At 46.0% G+C, this 18,399-nt stretch overlaps 1 protein-coding gene across 2 annotated transcripts; it reads left to right on the top strand.

Annotated features, from left to right (window-relative positions):
* Window positions 1–183: 183 nt before the first annotated feature.
* Window positions 184–12,136, top strand: F3 (coagulation factor III, tissue factor). Of its 2 annotated transcripts, none has more exons than XM_080802495.1 (6): window positions 184–462; window positions 1,661–1,772; window positions 6,252–6,442; window positions 8,690–8,868; window positions 9,426–9,585; window positions 11,136–12,136. In XM_080802495.1, exons 1-6 carry the CDS (start codon window positions 363–365, stop codon window positions 11,270–11,272), a joined length of 879 nt encoding a protein of 292 aa, XP_080658621.1. In that variant the 5' UTR covers window positions 184–362; the 3' UTR covers window positions 11,273–12,136. The 2 variants fall into 2 exon arrangements, with proteins under 2 accessions (XP_080658621.1, XP_080658622.1); XM_080802496.1 differs by having other exon boundaries at window positions 248–462; window positions 9,426–9,573.
* The last annotated feature ends 6,263 nt before the right edge of the window (window positions 12,137–18,399 follow it).

Genomic DNA, 18,399 nt, shown 5'->3' on the forward strand with positions numbered 1-18,399 from the left:
GGGGCCGAAGGGAAGCATCGCTCTCTGCCGCGCGGTTGAATCACGGGTGAATCACCCCTGGGAGTTTCCTCCCCGGAGGAGGCGGGACAGGGGTGGGGACTGGCCTGGGGCCGCCCACCGCAACAGCCAGTAGCCCGGCGGGAGACGGGAGTGGGGGAGGAGCGGCGGGGGCGGGCCGGGGGCACACGAGGAGGGGGCGGTCGCGCTGCTCCTTAAAGCGCGCCCGAGCGCGGGCTCCCCCAGATTCAGGGTTCCCCGCACCCCTTCCCGCTCTAGCACGCTGCCATCGGCGCCTCCAGCGCAACCTCCCTAGTCTTCGGGGCGCAACGGAATCCTCCCGACCTCGCCGCCAGCTCGTGGACATGGAGACCCCCACCTGGCCCCGGGTGCCCAGCTCCGAGGCCGCGGTCGCTCGGATGCTCCTGCTCAGCTGGGTCCTCCTGCAGGTGGCCAGAACGTCAGGTGAGTGGCACCCACTCCCGAAACCCAGCGGCGCGCGGCGGGAGGAGGGGGCTCGCCCTGCTGCCCGGAGGTGCCCCGCACCCCCTTGACGCGGCCGAGTCCTCTCTCAAGCAGCGGAGTCTGAACGTAGCCGAAGCCGGCCCCCGAGGCACGCGGGCGGGTGATGGAGGGTAGTAGTTGGCTGCCCTTCTGCTGGAGAAGCTCGCTCCCGAGTCCGTCATTAGGGCATACAGGGATTTGTGGCTCCCACTTTGAGTTTAGGGAAAGTGTTTTCCAGTGATCTCCACCTTGAAGGTGGTGGACACGGATCCGCACTTGGCCTGATCAGGGTACCGTGTTGGTATATTATCCTTCATTGCACGTGCACTTGCCTTGATAAAGATCCGCCCCTGCGGTCTTTTCTTGGACATCTTTGTTTTAGATTGAGTTAGAGGCAATCTTGCTGCAAAAAGTCGCTTAGATTGGAGCAGACACCACATTGTGCATGCCCCATATGCTTATTCCATGTGCGCGGCATGGCAGAGACTGACCTGCCGAGTATTGGCAAAACAGACCTTAATAATAACGCATGCTAACGGAGCCCATGCCATGGTGTGACAGGCCACACCTCTGACTAGCTGTCCGGAAGTTTCTATATAGAGACATGTTAGATAAAAATGGGAAAAGTCAAGATTTGGCTTTCTTATGGTATTCAGCCCTAACCTCTCTCACACGCACGGGATCTGCCCTTTTCCATAAGTTACCCCAAACCCTTCTTACCTGGCCTTCCCTGGTGAGTTGAACCTCTGAGTCCTGTTCTTCCTGGGCTGGGTCTTAGACATAGCAAGAGGCTGAAGGCTCCTGCCCTGTGTTTCTAGGTCAAGTTATCTCAGGGCTTCCCGCCACCCTAACCCCCCCACTCCTGTACCCCCCCCACCCCCCCTCCTGTAATTTCAAACAAGGATTTTGAGATCCTTACCTGTTTTCTTAGATTACAAGGTAGATCTTGCCATGAGGAACTTCAGAGACTTTAATTAAGAAAATAAAAACTTGAAAATCTTTTTTGTCTTGATAATTCAGTAATGAAGCTTTTGTGGTTGGAAAAAAATTGATATGAAGTTAATGGTGATTTTGGAGGGGTGGGAAGAGGTTTTATGCCATCAACGTGAAATCATATAATGAGTTCATGTAATAATAGTTGTTTCTCTATTGTTTAAAGGCACTACAGAGGTAGTGGTAGCATATAACTTAACTTGGAAATCAACTAATTTCAAGACAATTTTGGAGTGGGAACCCAAACCCATCAATCATGTCTACACGGTTCAGATAAGGTAAGCTAGGTTAAAAAAAAAAGAAAGAAAGAAAGAAAGAAAGAAAAAGAAAATTAAAGTTTTTGTTGTTTCCACTTCCCTGTGCTGAATACAAATGTCTTTAACACTGATGAATGGATGAGAGTATTTAACAGATGACAAAGGGCATTCCTGGTCATTTGCAGGCGGGAGCTATACTCCATGAAGCCTGCAACATTGCCACAGCTTAAACTGATAGACTGTTTCACTTGTTTTTGGACACTATGGGAATATTCTTAAATGGAGTCTAAGCTGGAGGTAGGTGAACCTTCTTGAGCTGCTATGGTAGCATGGGAACATGTTGTCCTGAATGGATACTAATCCCATTTAAGCACACAGTTTTTTCCTCCCTGTCTAGACGGTGAGCCGGATCTAACATGTTGTGGAGGGGGCAGGGAGGAGTCCAAATGTAGACATTGCCCTAAAGCAGTGTTTGATTCACTCATCTTTGGACACTGATTGAAAATTCGGTTGCATACATGTACTCGGAGGAGGTCAAAGTCGTGACTCACTAAAGCCTGGAAGAAATGCTCCTCTGTCTATACTCTGGGTTGTTGGAGCCCCGCTGCTTAGCCACTGTCCTCTCTGACTGACAGCTCCCTCCAAGAGCTGGTAGGTTGGCATTTTCAATCTGAGTGTCAGACGCATGCTGCCCATCTTCCTTGACGGTTTTCACCATTTTCTTGGGGGAGTTTTTGGTTTCTGATATGTTCTAGGAGGCTCAATAGAGTTCTTATTAAGTAGAGGAGAGCTAATTGAAAAAAGGCACAATGGAATCACTGGTTCAAATTCAGGGTGTTTTGCTGTTTTGTTTTAGCTCGTGTCAAACCTTTTATATGGTATTAGGAACACAGCTCCTAAGGACAGAGTGCGTCTATGAGGTAGATGTTCTTGTTTTTCAAAATGAACTTCATGACGACTCTTGCTAAACAGGGAAGAGAACTTGTGTATGTGCGTGCTGTGGGTATGGATATAGAGAGAGAACGACAGAAGTTTCAGAACCCCAGGTAATAATTATGGTTATGGTCCAACTAGTCCATTCAGCGTCCACTGATTGAGAATCGGTAATTAATTCCTCTGAATACAGCACTGAGGTTTACCTTAGTAAAACATCTTCCTTCTGGATAACGAAAATAGGATTTTAGGAGGAATGCTTACTCCTACATATATTCAGTCTTGGGTTTGGTGAATATGTGGCAACTGTTACGACCGACCTGATTTTTAAACAGAAGCCTTGATGGGCTCTAAGTTCTCAGACTTTCCAAGGCTGCTGCTATTTCTTTTTTTTTTTTTTTTTAAATATTTTATTTATTTATTTGACAGACAGAGATCACAAGTAGGCAGAGAGGCAGGCAGAGAGAGAGGGGGAAGCAGGCTCCACCCGGAGCAGAGAGCCTGATGCGGGGGGCGGGAGGGGGAGCTCGATCCCAGGACCCCAGGGCCATGACCTGAGCCAAAGGCAGAGGCTTTAACCCACTGAGCCACCCAGGCGCCCCGCTGCTGCTATTTCAGTAATACATCCTAGCAGAGCTGTGGCTCGCAGGTTCCTGCAGCCAGGGATGAGGGGTTCCTGCCAAGACAGTGACCTCCCCACACTCCTGCCGCTGCACTAGAGGCCCTGGGGGCCGTCCCCCACCCCCACACTCTTCTTCAGCCTCCCTGTGGGTAAATACAATTCCTGGGTGAAAAGGACTATGGCAGTCCAGGAAGGGGAAACTTGCCTGGGGAAGGGGAGGGATTGATTCTGACTGCCCCTATAGTGAGTACCCAGGCACTTCTGGAACCAGGATCTCCCCAGTACCTCAGACCACCAGCTACCTAGGTGGGTTGGCCATAGTCAGATGGGAGCCCCCAAAGCTGGGAGGAGGAAGGAAGGCCGTCTGTGGGTTTTCCTCCTTCCTGGCTTTCTGCCCCTAGAGAAAGCATTTTAACCTGCTGCTCTTCTTCACCCACCCGCCCTCACCACCAGCCTGTCCCCACTCCCAGAGCACCCCTGCTGTGCCTGGAGCCCCTACTTGGGGCTCCAGCAGCATTTGTTCCCCCCCCCAAAAGTTTTCAGTGGTGGCTGGGAAGTGCTGTTGGCTCAAGCCGTTGTGCCCAACCATCACCTATAATATTGATTCTGTGAAAATGTTCTGAATGCTAAGACTAAACTTCCAAAGCTTCTAGAGAACAACCTGCTTTTAAATTGTTGAATCTGGCTTCTGTTGGAATTTCTTAGTAATTCAAGTGGGACATTTATTATTTCCAAACCGGGAGGTTTTGCAATACCTAAAGGAAGCTTGAAGCCTTTTAAAGTGTTATTGCTGACAATAGCATTTAGAGGAACTTAGTACAGAACCCCTTCATTACCTTTTCACAAGACTTTACTGCTTTCGGGGATCTAGGCGCTTGTGCTAATTTCACCAGATGAGTACTATGATTTCTGTGTGTGAGCTGGGACGAATGGAATACCTGTCTCTCAGACAGGAGGAGGCCACAGAGCGCAGCAGGCTTTCTCCTGTTAATCCAGACAGTAGGTGTGCCATAGCGATGGGGAAGAATCGCCATGTTCTCTCTCACTTTTTAGAATAGAAGCGATACTATGATTAAAAATGCATTTTGGTCATTCTGGAATTAAGACAGCCTCTCTACTTTTATCACAGAAAGTTAGAGAAATGTAAGAAACCAAAATATTTCTGTATCCATCTCAGTTTGTGGATCTTAGGACAAAGCGTGTGTTTGTCCATGCCCTCTTAGCCCCGAGAGTTAGTTCAGATTTTTTTAAAAAAATATATACTTAGGGCTCTTACGCGTGAACTGAGAGAGTTGAATCCATTTGGCAGCTTGTTTTCCCCTGATTCAGCCCACAAGTGCAAACCACCTAACACTCAGCAAGGCCTAGCTACGTGAGCCCTCCGTTTAGCCGTGCTGCTTCAGGGTGCATGGGCCACGAGGACTTGGACCCTGGTACCAGGTTTGCAGTAAGTGCTTCATTGGACATGTCAGTGCTGGGGTACAGAGAAGGGAGAAATTGTGAGAAAGGAGATACGGAGATTCTTGGAGAAACCAGGATTGGAGCATGGTCTTGAATGCTGGGCAGGGCTCTCTGGCGGTCTGTGATGCTGAAGGGAAAAGCAGTGTGGCTGTCAATGTACGTGGCACAGGTGTGTGGATCCAGTGGCAGGGACACTCATCTACAAATGTTTCCGTCCTTTAGAAGAATGTCATGTTTAGCAGTCCCTTAAATTATTTCCTCTTCAATGATGTCTTGCAAAGGAAAGCTCTATCTTAGCCTCTTTGTCTCTCAGACTGTTAGATCCTACCTGTATTGTAATGTGGTAATCTTTGATGGGCTGTACTCACATAGAAGTGAGGGAGGCATGTAGTATAATGAGATGGACACATCCGTTCTCACTGCATTAGCCAGGTTACCTTGTACAAGGTACTTAGTGGCTCTGAGCTTGTGTCCTTATATGTGAAAAAGATCCAATACCTTCTTGGAAGGATTTTATCAAATGAAGTAATCTGAGTAAAAGGCCCTGTATGATTCCTAGCATATGGTAGATTCAATGATAAATAGCCACACCAACAGTGGTCACAATCAAATGTAATTTATAGAATATATGGTTTTGTAGATCCTATTATTAGTACACTGACTATATTTCACATAGAATATAGAATGTGATAAAATAAGTGTGCAGTAGGGACTTCTGGTGGCTCAGTCAGTAGGGTGTCTGACTCTTGATTTTTGCTCAGGTCATCATCTCAGGGTCATGAGGCTCTACATTCTGTGCGGAGCCTCCTTGGGATTCTCTCCCTCTCCTTTTTTCCCTCCCCCTGCTCATGCTCTCACTCTCCCTTTAAAGTAAATAAATTTTTTTTTAAAAAAGTGTGTTATAGAATGATATTATAAGTAGACTATAACAAATAATTGGGTCTTGATGGGAAATTGTTCTCTCTCCCATGTAACCATAAGAAATTGTCTGCATTTTAAGAAAGAAATTTCTTTCTTTCTTAAGAAAGAAAGCCAGCACCTCGCTGGCTCAGTCAGTTGAACATCTGTCTTCGGTTCAGGTCACAGTGTTGGGGTCCCAGGTTAGGCTCCCTGTTCAGCAGGGAGTCTGCTTCTTCCTCTGCCCTTCCCCTTCCCCCCACCCCACTGTGCTCTCTCTCTCCCTCTCTCTCAAATAAATAAAATCTTAAAAAGAAAGAAAGAAAGCTACTTCACAAATGGTTGAGAGCACAGACCCAGCAGGCAAACTGCTGTGTGACTTCGAGCCGGACACCTGTTCTCACCTTGCCCCATAGCCTTATCTGTGAAAAGTGAGTCATTACAGAGCCATCCCCACTGCAAGGACCACTGCCTGCTTGGACCCCGTGTGGGGGCTGGTAGTTTAACACCCAACCCCAGCCAAAAAGCAAGCTGCCTCCGCCGCACGTCCTGCTGTTTCATTTCTCTGCCTCTTTTCCTCCCTTTAGCCCTAGACTTGGAAATTGGAAGAGCAAATGCTTCTACACCACAGACACGGAGTGTGACCTCACCGATGAGATTGGGAATGACGTGAATCAGACATACCAGGCACGGGTCCTCTCCTACCCGGCTGATGCCACCGATTACTCTGGGGAGCCTCCATTTACAAACTCCCCAGAGTTCACACCTTACGTGGAGAGTAAGTACTCTTTGTAATAACCTTTCATGCTTGAGCTGAATATTCTGTGAGCTTGTGACTCTTAGGGGCTATCACATAAAAGACTATGTATCCATACACAGATCCTCTTTCTCTGGAACTGGTAAGTGCCACGGCCCTCTTGGCTCATTCCTGGTGTGGTGGGAGGTTCACAGAAACGTAAACTCTGCACTTGTTAACAGTGTCATCATGTAACTACCCTCCCCCGCTCCCTATCCCCAGACCCAGTGGAGGGGCTGGGGAGGGGCCCGGGAGGGGCCGGGAATGGGTCGGGGAGGAGGAAACCCACCAAAGCTGGAGATTGAGCATTTCCCCATGGATATTTAGGAGATTATAAAAGACGGAATCGCATGAATCTCCGGAATATTCTCTTCCATCCTGAGACCAGAAGTCCCAGGTTAGGGTTTTCACGAACAGTCACAGATCTCTGTAGGTCTAGTTCCCCTCTGAGCCCACAATCAGGCTTGCTGACCTTTTAAATAACCTGAGCAGGCTTGGAGTCCTGGGATGCGGTGGTGTGCCGGCCCTTGCCAGGCCCACCCCAGCCTGCCTCCTTCATGCCGGCTTGGAAAATGAGGAATGCTTCCCTCCCCAGCCTTTGCCCCAGTAAGCTGACCTTAGCACCTAACAAGGGAATGCAGAGGATTCCAGCCAAGCAGGAGATTTAGATTTTTTTTTTTTTGTCAGGGCTATAGTTCTGAGCTAGGTATTTTTAATTAACAGATGTAGCACATTGAGGAGAGTGAAATCAGCTGCTCTTTCAAGAGGAATTAGAACAAAAGGTTCTAATTTTTTTGTTTGTTTGTTTAAAGTTTTATTTATTTATTTGAGAGAAGAGAAAGAGAGAGCACAAGTACAGGGAGCTGCAGAGGGGGAGGGAGAAACAGACTCCCACTGAGCAGGGAGACAGATGTGGGGCTCGATTCCAAGACCCTGGGATCATGACCGGAGCCGAAGATAGACGCTTAACTGAGCCACCCCAGCACCGCGGGTGTTATGTTTTTTATCCGGTGGTTTTTGTATTACCCTCTGACTGCCCAGTGAGGGAGAATGCTCTCTCCCAGCAGGGACGGTGAGAGGCTGAGGGACGGTCCACCACCTTTCCCCTCAGCTGTCTACAGTGAGAGTGGAAATAGAAAGTAACCTAAACCCCGAGTGAATCTGTCTGCCCTCCCTGAGCCCCCGTTTGCCAGAGCCTGTCTTCAGACTCCTGTGTGGCCCTCACTGGTGTGTCTCTCACAGGGGCTCAGCCACAGCCACCCATCAGGGACCATGCAGGGTCCATGTCACTCATTCCCCCTTTGGTCAGATCCTCATGATTTCCTTTTATAGTTCTTGAGTTTTTTTGTAAGCCACTTCAAATCCTTTTTTGGTATAAGAGAGAAAATATTTTATAGGGGTGCCTGGGTGGCTCAGTCGGTTAAGTGTCTGCCTTCGGCTCAAGTTCTCCCTCTCCCTCTGCCTCTCCCACTGCTCGTGTGCTTGCTCTCTCTCTATCAAATAAATAAATAAAATCTTTAAAGAAAGAAAGAAAAAAAGAAAATATTTTATGTATTAATTTTGCATGTGCGCGTGCGCACGCGCACACACACACACACTTGCTGGTAATTTGTGTTGAATTACTGGGATTTCTGCAGTCACACAGCCTAAGCACAGCAGAAGACTGAGCCATTGCAGAGACCCTGTGGTTGACACTGGCTCCCTGAGGTCCTGAGGACTTATCCTGCTCTTTCCCTCAGCCCCTAATTTACTGTATCTAAAATATGGAATCTTACACAACTGCATCATTTACTACAACAGCCACTAGCCACAGATGGCTATGGAGCGCTTGAAATACAGATAATGCCATACATCCTGGATTTTGAAAAATATCTCCAAAATTTTTTTATATCGATTACATGTTAAATGATAATATTTTAGCTATGGGGATTTAAACAAAATGTATTATTAAAAGTAATTTCAGTTATTCCTTTTTGCATTTCCTGCTGTGACAGCAAGGAAATTTAAAGTGATGTCTGTGCCTCCATTATATTTGCACAGAGATGGCAGTGCCCGGGGAAGTCTCAGGGTTCGGCTGCGGAGCCACTTAGCTCCCGACCGCTGGGGAGCCCATTCTGTACAGCCGCTCCACGAGGGATGGCTGGGCTGTTATTAACCGTGATAACTGAATGGGCTTCTGCTTGGTAGAGAATTCTTTGGTTCCAGCGGAGCTCATTTTCTATGTTTCAGCCAAGCTTGGACGGCCAACAATCCAGAGTTTCAAACAAGTCGGGACAAAGCTGAATGTGACCATACGAGATACACGCACGTTAGTCAGGAGGAATGGCACCTTCCTCAGCCTCCGGGATGTTTTTGGCAAGAACTTAATTTACACACTTTATTACTGGAAAGCTTCAAGTACAGGAAAGGTGAGGATTCTTTCATCTGTGTTTATGACTTGTTTTAAATTATGGCTCCTTGACTTTACAGCCCACTTCTTCCCTCAGTTCAAAAATGCCATAGTGGGATCAGTGAGAGAGCAGCGTGGTCGAGGGGGCGGGGGGCCTGCTGTCCCGGTTCGGCCAGGGACTCCGGGCAGGACCCCTCAGATCTGCAGGCTCCTCAGCCAAGGATCGGGCGGGCTCATCTCTGAGGCTCCTGCCAGCTCTCCCATTTCTTTCTCTCTGGAGGATCCCAGAGACAAAATCGGTTTTCCATTCAACGATGAATGCTTCATTCCTTTTTTCCTTTATGGCACATCTCTTCCAGAGGAGCTAAATTGGGTTGGATGTACCTACATTGGATATTTTTGGTCTTGGAAGAAACGTCCTTAGCAGTTACCAGGGGGAACAGAGCAGCCAAGTCATTTCTAATCCTTTCTATGTCAGGTGTGTCCCTGCAGACTTTTCCTTCCACAGTGACTTAGTAATGGGGAAAGAATTCACTCTGAGCCCAGACGAATTCAGAACTCTTCATCTTTTAACAGAAAACAGCCAAGACGGACACTAATGAGTTTTTGATTGATGTGGATGAAGGACAAAGCTACTGTTTCAGTGTTCAAGCAGCGATTCCATCACGGAAGGCTAACCAGAGGAGTCCAGAAAGTCCTATTGAGTGCACTAGCCATGAGAAAGGTATGTTCAGAGGTGAGTGGCTCTGCCCAGCATTCGTCTGGGAGGCACGGATGCCTTCCAGAGGACTGGTTCCACCCTCAGAACCAGGGTGGACTTTTGTTCTGGGAAAAACAGCCTTGTTGTTGTTGTTGTTTGTTTGTGTTGTTCTGAGGGTTCCCTTACAATTTTAGGCATTTAGAAATGCTGCTGTGTTGTCCCCTTGTATTAATGGGTGCTTGAGCCCTTGCCATGTGCCAAGCTCTCCCGAGCACTGGACACTCGATGCAAGTTTACAATTTAACATCAAAGCACAGATTTCTCCGCGTTATTTTTTCATGCTTAAATTCTGATCCTGGGAGTTATGGGGGAGTGTCTGAACCAGCTGCAGCAGCACCCACTAGACATTTGTGAGCATGCGCCATGGGCTGTTGTCACAGGGTCTGAAAGTCTAACCCGAAAAGGAAGAGACTGAATCTACCAGATAGTCCCTCGTGCAGGTGCGTGCACACCCGGGGCCCAGACCCCTTGTGAGGAGTGGCTCCTAGCTGGAAGTGCCACGGGGCATTCACACTTGTCCAGTGAAGCTGAAATCCTGAGTCTCCCTCCAGGCTTCATAGGGAGAGGACTCTGAGGACATTCAGGGAACAAAAGAGTCATAGGATAGCTCCTTGCTAAGGAGAGATTTGAATATTTAAAAACACTTTTTTAAAAAAAGATTTTATTTATTTATTTGAGAGAGAGAGAGAGCATGAAAGAGAAGGTCAGAGGGAGAAGCAGACTCACCACCAAGCAGGGAGCCTGATGCGGGACTTGATCCCAGGACTCTGGGATCACGACCTGAGCGGAAGGCAGTCGCTTAACCAACTGAGCCACCCAGGCGCCCTAAAAACACTTTAAAGTAAATTCTCTCCTATTGATTGACCACGATGGAAGTGGGGAAGAAGAGGGCTCTCCTTCCGTCTGGTCCTGCACCCCTCTGTGCCATCAGACCCCCAGTCCTCACGTCCATTTCCCTCAAGCCGGCTGGGGTTCTGCTGCCTCTCTGTCCTCATACACACCCAGATCACTTCTTCCCTGCCTCTTTTTCTTCTACTGAAATGTGTCCTTTAGAACCATTTCAAATGCCACCTCCACCAGGAAGCCTCCCTATTGCCCCAACCAAGTATCTACTGTCCTTCACCTGAACCCTGCTAGCACTCTGTGTCTCACTTTTTGCACTGACCTTCATCTTCTACGATTATAATCCTGGCCACCAAAGCCAGCATTAGTTTTAGCCACTTGTTTCTAACAGTGGTTCCTGCTCCCACTTATATGTACCCTTTCTAGGCTGTCAACATTATCTGGTTTATTAAACAGCCCATTAAATTATGTTCACCACCATCAACAGCCCTAAAACAGTGAGGGCTTGACCCATTCTTTCCTAATCAAAATGTGTTGCCGTGGAAAGAGCGGAGGAAAAAAATTTCAAATTACACAAAACATTAATTTGGTGCCATTTGGGGTTATTGCCCTCCGTTCTGCCTACTGATGAATGGGATGCAAGCTCTTGAAGTTGAAGTTGATTGGTATCCTTTGTTTTTCAGAAGTGCTCCTCATCATTGTAATTGTGGTGCTCGTGGTCCTCATCCTCACCATCATCCTGTCTGTGACCCTGTACAAGTGCAGGAAGGTGCATGCGCGGCAGAGTGGGAAGGAAAGCTCCCCACTCAATGCTGCATAAGGCATGTGTCCTGGGAGCTGCCGTCCGCGACGGAGTGTAGGCTGCACTGCAACCAAGAACTTGTAAGACAACAGAATATATATATATGGAAACACAAATGAGTATCTTGGAGCAAAGAGACTCGGGCTCAGAGATAGCTCTTGATCTGACCAGCTCTCACGATTAGGATTCTGGTTTCAACGACAGCATTAGACACTTTGGAATGTAACGAACGGTACAACCAATTCTAAGATTTAAAAATTTCTATTTTAACACTATGGCACCTTTTGCACATATCATGTGTTAGAATATACATTCTATACCCCAAATGAAACCAGATCACGTAATCAAAACAAATGAACAAAAACCTTAAAAAAAAAAACTTGGGTAGATTTTTGGAAAACTTTTGAGAAGCTGACTTCAAATCATAGGGGAGAGTGAAATGGAAATTGGGTGAAATTTTCTAACATAGAGAATTCTTTTGTGATATATGGTGTTTAGGTTCTTCTTTTCTGAGTTTTTTAGAGTTCCAAAACAATTGGCAACTTTTATATGAATGTGTTAAATGCAGAAGACTTCTGTTTTGGGGCACATTCCTAAAGCACCTTACAGTTTAGCACTTTAATTGACTCAGATGCTGTAGGTTAAGCACTTGACAGCCGACTATATATATATTTTTATAAGACTACTATACAGACCACATAGAGGTGATGATTTAAGGTACTGCAAGCTTTTATGGTCAATATTGTATATATTTATATAATTTTCTAAAAGGTTTTATACATGGGGATATTCTATTTATAGAAGTAATATGGTTCTATTTGTATATATTGAAATAATTTATTTAATATACTTTTATACAAATAAAGGTGGCTGGGAATTGTGACTATTGTATTTATTATATCTTCCATTTTATTATTTATGATTTGGACTTTGTATGAGTTGGCTCTGCTGCAGGAACAAATGACCTGAAAATTCTCGGTAGCTCACAACAATGCTATCTTAAAACAACAAAATAACAGCAACAATAACAACAACGCTATCTTGAATTCTCACTTACATTAGTTTGGTGGCTGCAAGTTGACTGCAGCTCTTCTTAATTACATTCTCATTCTAGGACCCGAACCCAAGGGGAAGACTCTATTTGGGTCAGGGCAGAGGGAAAACAAAAAACGAGTAGTAACAGCAGCCATGTCTTCAAGCTTTGAGCCACCTCTTAGAACTTCTGCTCACCTGTCACTGGCCAGGCAACATCTGATCACACCTGACAACACTGCCTACTGGGGGGCACCACCGGTCACACAGCAATGGCAGGGGCACACGATGTACCGGAAAGGGAGAAAATCACCCAGCAGACTGCAGATTAGAGGGGGTGACTTCTTTTTGTGGGCATTGGGTGGAGTTGCAGATGAAGGCTAGAGAGGAGAAAGGACCAATTCTTTGGACTATTGTCTTGAAAGAAAACTGGATGAAAGGGCAATAGAAGATAGGCAGAGAGAGAAGTAGAGTCTCTGGAGTTCGTGAAAAGCAAACTAAATTTAGAGCTCTTTGTGGCTAGGACTGGGTCTGGCTCGTGTTCACGGCCCCTTGAAAGAGGCAGTGACGGTAGGCTCTCAGTCATGGCTGAGTCCAACTGACCACGTTACCTCCCTTTAGAGTATAGAAATAGGGAGTCCACCATTCAAACCCAATATAAACACGGCAGAACAGTCTTGATCTCACAAGAGTTTTGAAAGAGGATTCTAGCTAGAGACAGAAATGAGGTTCCCGGTGCCTAGTATGGCCACAGCTGTGTTTGCTCCCTGCTGCGAAAGGCTGGGCCAGTGCAGGCTAGAAAGAGCACCCAGATGGCCCACCCTCCTGGAAGAGGTCCCCCACAGACACCCTGAGCAAGCATTAAAATAAGGGAAGAAGCAGGTCACTGTCCAGTTGTTCATGAATTTCAAGTCCCTCTGTTCCTTTGCTCCAAAGAATTCCAAGGGTTATCAACAAAACTCTAAACATGACATGTTTGATATAACATCATATTCTCTGGAAGGATAGAAAAAGCAAACCTTTGCTGTCCCCCGAAAAATAGTAGCCTGAAAGGAAAAAAAGTGGTAGAAACTTCAGAGAAATAAAGGAAAACAGACCCATAGTGTATTGGGTTCATTTTATTGGTTTGCTTGCCACGAACAATCGGTATCAGTATGGGAGAGGCTGTCGTACACTTGGCAGTGTTTCATTATGCCAGAGAAAGAAGGCGTGCCTTTACACCCTAGTCAACAGAAGAGAGCTTGGCGTGGGGGCGTGTCCTGCAGTAAAGTGTGCTTTGGCCATTACCTTGAATTCCTGCTCCCGCGGGGCTCCCTGGGACAAAGAGCTTAGTCCACCATGTGGGGGAGGGGGGTGATGGAACAAGTCCCAGAGAGGGCATCTGACTGCCTGTTTCCATCAGGCTGCTCCTACCCTGCCAGGAACAACTACGTCATCATGTGATTCCGAGGCCTCATAATCTAAGGAATTTGAATGGATCCACTAAAGAATGGAAAGCCAGTCTGGGTAGTAACGAGGTGTCTGGCTGTTCACAGGGAAGGAATGCATTCCAGATCTGAATGAGACCACACTGCGATGATCAGGAGGCTTCCTGATTGCACTTTTAAAAAAATTATTTATTTTTTAAATTTCTTTTCAGTGTTCCGGAATTCATTGTTTATGCACCATACCCAGTGCTCCATGCAATACGTGCCCTACATAATACCCACCACCAGGTTCACCCAACCTCCCACCCCCCTGCCCTCCAAAACCCTCAGATTGTATTTTCAGAGTCCCCAGTCTCGTGTTTCTCCACCTGTCCTTATTGCTGAGACTGAACACCTGCTGCTAAAATCCATACTGTCCGTAGTACTTGGAGCAGAAAAGCCTATTAATTTTTTCCTGGTATCCAGAAACTGCTGCCCTCCTGTGGGCCAAATTTTACTTCATTACTTATCCTGGCCCTCCATGTATCATAAAGCTAACTGTTAGTAAACAAACATTCAGGCTTTGAAAATAGACCTTTACGATCTCAAATTATAAGTTTGACTTACATATAAGTAGTCAGTACTTGTGAAATCCAAAGACATTTTACCCTAGTTACAGCTGATGACCTATAATTGAAGTACCTGTCTCTTCAGTAAAATAAGGAACAATTATCCCTGCCCATGAAATAGGAGATAGACTCATTCCCAAATGCAATTCTTACTTGTTCTAAGACATGAGTATTTAGCAGGTGTTATTTCTTCTCCAATGGTTGCCTGATGTTTGTTACTGTTACCATGTAACTTTAGTTCAGAAGCTTATAGTGGGCACTTGTTCCCCGTCCCATAGCCCCTGCTTTTCATCTGGGGATCTAGGTGATTCTGGCTTTGCCATTCAATACATTCCTTCCTTGTTACTGCAGACATTGGTTTAAGCACAGGATCTAACCTCATCTAGGAAAGATGAATCTCAGGGCTTTTTCTGGGACTGTGGGCACGCTCTTTCTTGGGAAATATAATGAAGAAAGCTGTAGCCCCCAGAGCTGTGGGCAGTTACCTCAAGACCACAAAGGGAGCCAGCTTCAGCTGGGGATAACACACTGGAGAGCAGTGCAGGGTGAAGGAAAGAAACTAAGTCACCAAGCTACTGGATCAAACCTTGCCTGAAGTTCTCCCTACCCATGGACTTTTCACAGGATATAAGCCACTTAATTGTCTAAGTAAGCTTTGGCTCAGGTTTTTTTTTTGTCAAAAGCACCTGAACTGAAGCTGGGAAAGCACTGACCATGGAGTATAAACAGAGAGGAAGAAGGACTCTGGGGTGGGGGAGTTGGAACGATCCCAGATTAGAGTTACTCAAGGGGAAGTGCTCACAAGGTGTGAACAGGCGCACTGAAGGTTGTGTGAAGGCCGGTGTGAAGGTTGGCGTGAAGGCTAGCGCACTTAGAGAGGGGGTGCAAGCCGGATGCTGCAGGTTCCCCTCGATCCTCACCCTCTCCTACTCTAACTGGCTTTTTTTCCCCGACTTCTCCCCCTGCTGCCCAGGGGCCCTGGGCCCTGCCCCAGATGCAGAGGGAACAATTTTCCCCGGGGGTTCTCTACCAGGTCTCTCTGGGAGTTCAAAGAGAAAATGGGCACGGTCTTTTGTGGGGATCCACAAAGGCCTCAAGGAAGAGGCAGGTGGGAGCTGGCAGGGGTCTCACCCCCCTCCCACCCCGTCTCCCCGGGGCTCCTCCTTTTCCCCCATTTCCCGGGGGGTTGTCCTGGCAGCAAGAAGCCCAAAGGGCCGTTGAGCTCAGGCACAGGGGCGCCTGCCCAGCCCATCCCCGGCCCACCCCTCCACCCCTGTTCCAACCCTGCTCCAACCCCCCACCCCTGCCCCAACCCCGTCCCCCACCCCCACCCCTGGCCTTGCTCCCTGCTCTGGAGCCCCAGGGCCCTGCGGTGGTTGGTACAGACAGCGGGACAAGGCCCATGGATGCAGCAGTTGTAACTTTCTTCACTTTTTTTACCCTTGATATAATTTTAATTTAGGCTCCCTTTCCACCAGCTGGTAGAAACCCTCCTGAGTGATTTGGCAATTCCCTGGAACATCCGCTTTTTCCCTGTGTCCAGTCTGCCACCCCCACTGCCAGGGTTCCTGCCTCCAGGTCCCTCCACTTCCCTCCGGTTAGCCTTTCCCTCCAGCCTGGGAAATCTATGCTAGGTGGAGATGGCTGGGCTGGAGGTTGGGGGAGCCTCACTCCTACTTGCTGCCTGTCCTCAGTACATCTGCTGGCTGTGCACTAGTCCTGTCTGTCCAGGCTGCCCTGAACCAGAGCAAACTTCATGTCCCTCTGCTTTCTGCTTCCATCTCCCCCCTGAACACTGATCATACAACTTCGGACTAAGTGGGAAGAAGGGTCAAGGCTGAAAGGATCCATCCAGCCACATGGTTGAAGCAGGAGCATTCCTCTTCTTACAGTGTGACCCAGACCCCTGTGGAGGGTTCTTTTGTCTCAGACAGGGTATCTGGATCAACTGTGGCCAGGGACAAAGATACTATAATTGATCCACTTTGAGACAAGCTCTCACCCCTGACCAAGAGCAGCCATGTGGATAGTGGTAGGAAATAGGGCCTCTGGGATGAAGACAGGAGGAAATGCTGGGTAGATGATCTCGTAGGTACCCTGTACATGTCCCAGACAAGGCAGGAGGTAATGGCAAAGACGACGACTTAATGAGAAGACAACAGCAAAAGCTGTAAAGGGTGGTGAGACAAGATAGTACAAATCAGAACTGAGGAAACTGGCAGGAAGAAACCTGGCTAGGGCCTATCCTCAGTCCCAAGAGCTCTGGCAATATTCTGGGATGGCGGGGGTGGGGGGAGACAGTAATTAGAAAACAGAAATCAACTAGTATCTTGTGAAGATTTTTGACCATTATTCAAACGATCTATTAGAATTAGAGATACTGAAGCACGGAAATGAACAGGAAGAAGTCCAGCCTAGTGTTACACATGTGGAACTAGAAACATAAACTGATGGTCAATTTCTAACAACTGCCACAAGTCCACAGATCAAGTGACAAAAATTCAAATTTCTGTTCTTTTCCTGAAATCAGCCTGCAAAATTCATACAAAATCTTTATAAGACACACTAAATTGGCCAAAGCACCTCACAAAAATAATAGAGAAAATTAAACAACTGTAGTTAAAGCTATTATAACAACTCTAATTTTCTCAAAAAGCACTTAGTAGTTATATGCTGTTATGTCCATCAAAACAATTCTATATAAATATGCTAAGATTCAAAAGTCAACAAATCAACACATAATTTGTAAAAAGAGAATTAAGAACCTTGCCATACTAAGACTTGAATACAGATCAACTGCACTATTACAAAACTTTTCTACTTCTTGTGTAAGCAGATGTAATCCTTTAAATCAGGATTAGAGTCTAAATTGCTGAGGTCTTTGCCTATGGGCTTCTGGGTCTAAGAGAATTTCCTTGAAAACATATCCAATACAAAAGTAAAGCTTCTAGATCTCAATATCATCACCATTTCTATTCAATTCAAGTATGTTTAATATAAAAATAGGTTACACTTACTGGGAATACTCCTCATAGAGATATTTAGTTAGTCTTACTTGGAAACATAGTTTGAGCTCATTTAACCCAAACTTCAAGAAGTTATTAACTACAGAGATCTGAAACAAACACGTATTACTGGTTTTACTACATTTCCATTCACAAAATTATAATTTATTGCTCTAGCATTGGCTCTGTCCCCAAATCCTATGATTTTTATAATGGATCGTCCAAATTGATAATGATTCTCTTCTGTTTAACTCAGAGTGTGCAAAGATACAAAGAGAACATCCCAAAGCAAATGCAATTGGCTCTACTATGCTGATATATTAAAACTCTACTTGAAACTCAGTTTTTTAATATGTTAATAACACTAATTATGAGAAGCATCTTGACACTTCTTTCGTCAACAAACAAAAAGCCAAATCTGTACCCTTTGGATTCAGTGTAAAGGAGTCCTGACATTTTTGTTTGTTATCTTCTGTTTCCTTCTACAAGCACTATGATCCTAGACAATGAATTCTATTTGCATTTATTTTAAAAAACCTATACATTTCATACCAACTAATACCATAATTTCTAGAGTCATCTTTACTTCTTGTTCCCATCATTATATTGAAATTAAGTCTTCCATAGTTTCAAACTCAGATTTACATAAACATTTTCTTAAGAAAATGGTTGTCCACTGAATCTCCATCTCTTAGTGACATCTACAATTCTTATCTCAACTTTTTCTAAAGTCTAAAAGCCATGTACATGTATCCTCAAGCTTTATTTATTTCCTAACAGATTCTCTAATTAGCTGGAGTTTAAAATCAAGCTTTTTTTTTTTACTCCCATATTTATAACACTAAAATTCTTGTAGTAGCAATAAGAGAAAGAACCAAGCTGAGAATATCACTTAAGATTTAAACAAACACTGACCTTTATTTTTAATGAATTCAGATACTAAATTCTAATTTCACTTAAACGACATCAGTGGTTCAAGTTACTCTAATAGTTTAGGGCCTAAAGCAATGGTTCCCAGTCAGGGAGATTTTGCCACCACGCCTACCCAAGCCCTAGCCTCCTCAGGACATTCA

This window comes from Martes martes, assembly GCF_963455335.1.
Source record: "Martes martes genome assembly, chromosome: 4".
Lineage (NCBI taxonomy): Eukaryota > Metazoa > Chordata > Mammalia > Carnivora > Mustelidae > Martes > Martes martes.